The sequence below is a fragment of the Lactuca virosa genome, chromosome 4, assembly GCF_052849685.1.
Source record: "Lactuca virosa cultivar CGN04683 chromosome 4, Lactuca_virosa_CGN04683_v6, whole genome shotgun sequence".
In the NCBI taxonomy this organism is placed as follows: Eukaryota; Viridiplantae; Streptophyta; class Magnoliopsida; order Asterales; family Asteraceae; genus Lactuca; species Lactuca virosa.
This window is the reverse complement of record NC_136429.1, coordinates 308,307,085-308,310,222: the sequence shown is the minus strand read 5'-3', so window position 1 is coordinate 308,310,222 and position 3,138 is coordinate 308,307,085. Positions and strand designations below refer to the sequence as shown.

The 3,138-nt window shown below is 32.2% G+C and overlaps 1 protein-coding gene across 1 annotated transcript; it reads left to right on the top strand.

The window, feature by feature from the left end:
- Window positions 1-1,638: 1,638 nt before the first annotated feature.
- On the top strand, window positions 1,639-2,461 carry LOC145168895 (uncharacterized). The gene has a single exon (XM_079087549.1). The coding sequence runs from the start codon at window positions 1,652-1,654 to the stop codon at window positions 2,348-2,350; it is 699 nt and encodes a 232-aa protein (XP_078943675.1). The 5' UTR covers window positions 1,639-1,651; the 3' UTR covers window positions 2,351-2,461.
- Window positions 2,462-3,138: the final 677 nt, after the last annotated feature.

Genomic DNA, 3,138 nt, shown 5'->3' with positions numbered 1-3,138 from the left:
ACGTTCGACGTTAGCTAGTTGGTGGATTGAGGTTAATGGATTAATCGACTAGGCGAGAATTATTTGTGGGATTAATCAGGGACCATAAATTACTAACTAGTTGAATTTTAAAAATTTAAATATGGCTAATATCATAACAAAGTTCGTAAATACTAATAGCTTGAATACAAAATAGGTTAGTATGATTAACACAACGATAATCATTCATTAAATAGTTTGTATTGAAAGTGAACTTCTTCAACGTGTTAAAATTTCATCATTTTTTACTATTGCACTCATTGTGTAGGCTAGGGGTGTTGAAAGATCGGTTCGGTTCGGATAGTAATAAAATTGTGAACTGTAACCACTGGGTGAGTACCTTACATGCACTAATCGAAACCTAACCGAATTCCTAAAAAAAATCAAACCGAACCGAACCGCTTGAAGGCGGGTAACCACAGTTCGATTCATGGGTACCCGCTAAATATAAAAAAATAAGAATCAATCTAACCTATAAACTATAAAAAAAACCATAGGAGTCTGAAAGAAAATATCATCTTTTGTTAATAAAACATATATTTTATGAATCAAATATATAAACATAAACTTATATGTAATAGAATTTTTTATCGATAAAAAACATAAAAAAAACATACAGACACACTTTATAGTTTATGAAGCTTACAATTTTAATTTCGAATGGGTAGTAGGCTATATATATATATATATATATATATATATATATATATATATATATATATATATATATATATATTATTTAGTAATTTACTTAAACGTATCAATTTGAAAGTCAGAGATCAAACAAAATTCAATTATATATATATATATATATATATATATATATATATATAGAGAGAGAGAGAGAGAGAGAAAGAAAGATAGAGAAAGTTTGGTTCGTGTATATATATATATATATATATATATATATATATATATATATATATATATATATATATATATATATATATATATAACGGTTCGGTTCGGTTATTCGTGGTTATCTAAATATCCAAATTGAAACCGATCTATAGGTCACTCTGTTTTTTCAGTTTCATTTTTTTCGGTTTCGAGTTGATAGGATCGTCTCGATTTTGCGGTTTTTTTTTTTGCACACCTTTACTGTAGGCAGATATTAATCCATAAGCACCCTTTAATCGGTTGAGTAACACCTAGGGAATAATCGGAACTTAGTCAAGTTTTTTTGTAACAATGCCTTTTTTTCTTAGGCAAAAGATCACTAACACCCTTTATCCTTAGTAAAAAGAACCATATGTAAAAAAATATATATAAATAAAATAATAATAATAATAAAAAACTAAAAATAAAAAATAAAAAATCATTTACTACCCCCGTTGTAAGCAAAAAAAAAAAAAAAAAAAAAAAAAAACCGAAATAATATTAATTTTAGTTTTTTCAAACCTTTTTTTTATTTAAATACCCTACGGTTTAAAGATAAACTTTTTGTGGCTTGTGGCTTATAAGATATAAAATTAATCCAAGGCACCTTAATATACTTTATACAAATTTAGAAGCCAGTTTCCAAGAACCTACGTTTTGCTCCCCACCGTTCATACGTGCATGTACCGGTCCATCCATATATATACACGCCAATATACCATCAACCCACAAACCACTTCACATAAATCACATAATGGAACATTTCAATTTGTGCTCCTCCTCCTCCGATTCATCTTCTTCAGACACTTCTCATTCGCCTCACAAAACCCAGCACTCTACCGATCTTCATACGATCAAGGGCCCATGGACTAGTGAAGAAGACAAGATCCTTACTCGACTTGTTGAACGTTCCGGGCCCTGTAACTGGTCGCTTATCAGTAAGTACATCAAGGGTCGATCAGCTAAGTCTTGTAGACTTCGATGGTGTAATCAGCTTTGCCCCAATGTCCACCATCGCCCCTTTTCTTGCGATGAAGATAACACCATTTTGGTCGCACATGCCCAGTATGGGAACAGATGGGCAACCATTGCTCGATTGCTCCCTGGTCGGACTGATAATGCAGTGAAGAACCATTGGAACTCTACGTTGAAGAGACGGCGGTTTGAGAATCAGGAGGTGGTTGCTGACGGTGGTGATTTTAAGATGAGTTTGAACTGTGGTAGTACTAGTTTTTCTACATCGGGATCTCCGTCGAATGTGGGTGCTGCCGCTGCTGATGAGTATGATCCGATGACTACTTTGTCTCTGGCACCGCCGGGGATGGGTGTATGTGAAAGTGAAACGACGGAAGGATTACCGAATGAGTTTTGGGATGTGTTGAGAGATGTCATCGCCAGGGAGGTGAGGGAGTATCTTTCTACTTCCTTCCCCGAGACTTCTGCGTTCCATTGACAATTTTTTTTTTCCGATAACTAAGTGTTGATTTATTAAATTGTAACATTTCATCTTGATGTTAATTATAGATAATGAAAGTAGGTAACTAGCAAGTTGACTATTGATTTACTTATGATGTGATTAACTTTACCCTGTTTGACATTTTCTATTGCTTTATTTATTTACTTAATTTGTTATCAGTTAGTTATAGAATAGATTGGATCATCTTTATTTACATGTGCTAGAAATTTACATTTTTGATTAATTTTCATTGAGGTGTGAAACTATATAAACTCAAGGATTCATAAACTAAGGTAATTTTCATTTAATTTATACTATTGTTATCAATTGTTTACAAATCAAAGGATGTAACATTCGTATTTACCAAGCTATCTCTTTTTGGTACGATCAATGTATTATAAGTATCTTAAAAGGTTAAACTCATAGGATAAAAACATATTTTGTTATGTCACATGTAGTTTTTAAACCCTTTTTTTGGTTCATTACTGCAAAATTTTGAACACACAAATGATTTTGTTTAAAAATGTTACAGAATGATACATCGATTTAGGGATATTTTACCGCATCTTGAATCTCTAGTGGTTGACAGAGGCGATAAGGTTTTATTTAATAATGCGTAAAACTAATCACACGACCAACAAAAAGGTTAGACGATAGGGGATCGCCTAGGGACCATCATTCCATGAGGCCCAAAAATTTTATGGCCTATGTAATATTGTTATATGTTGGTGATTTTAGTGTCACCATGTCATTTTATGTAACTGCAATTAGCATATAAGCTAAAA

What these genes read in the sequence shown, in the direction of transcription:
- LOC145168895 (XM_079087549.1), top strand. Translation starts at nt 1,652, where the DNA reads ATGGAACATTTCAATTTGTGCTCCTCCTCCTCCGATTCATCTTCTTCA.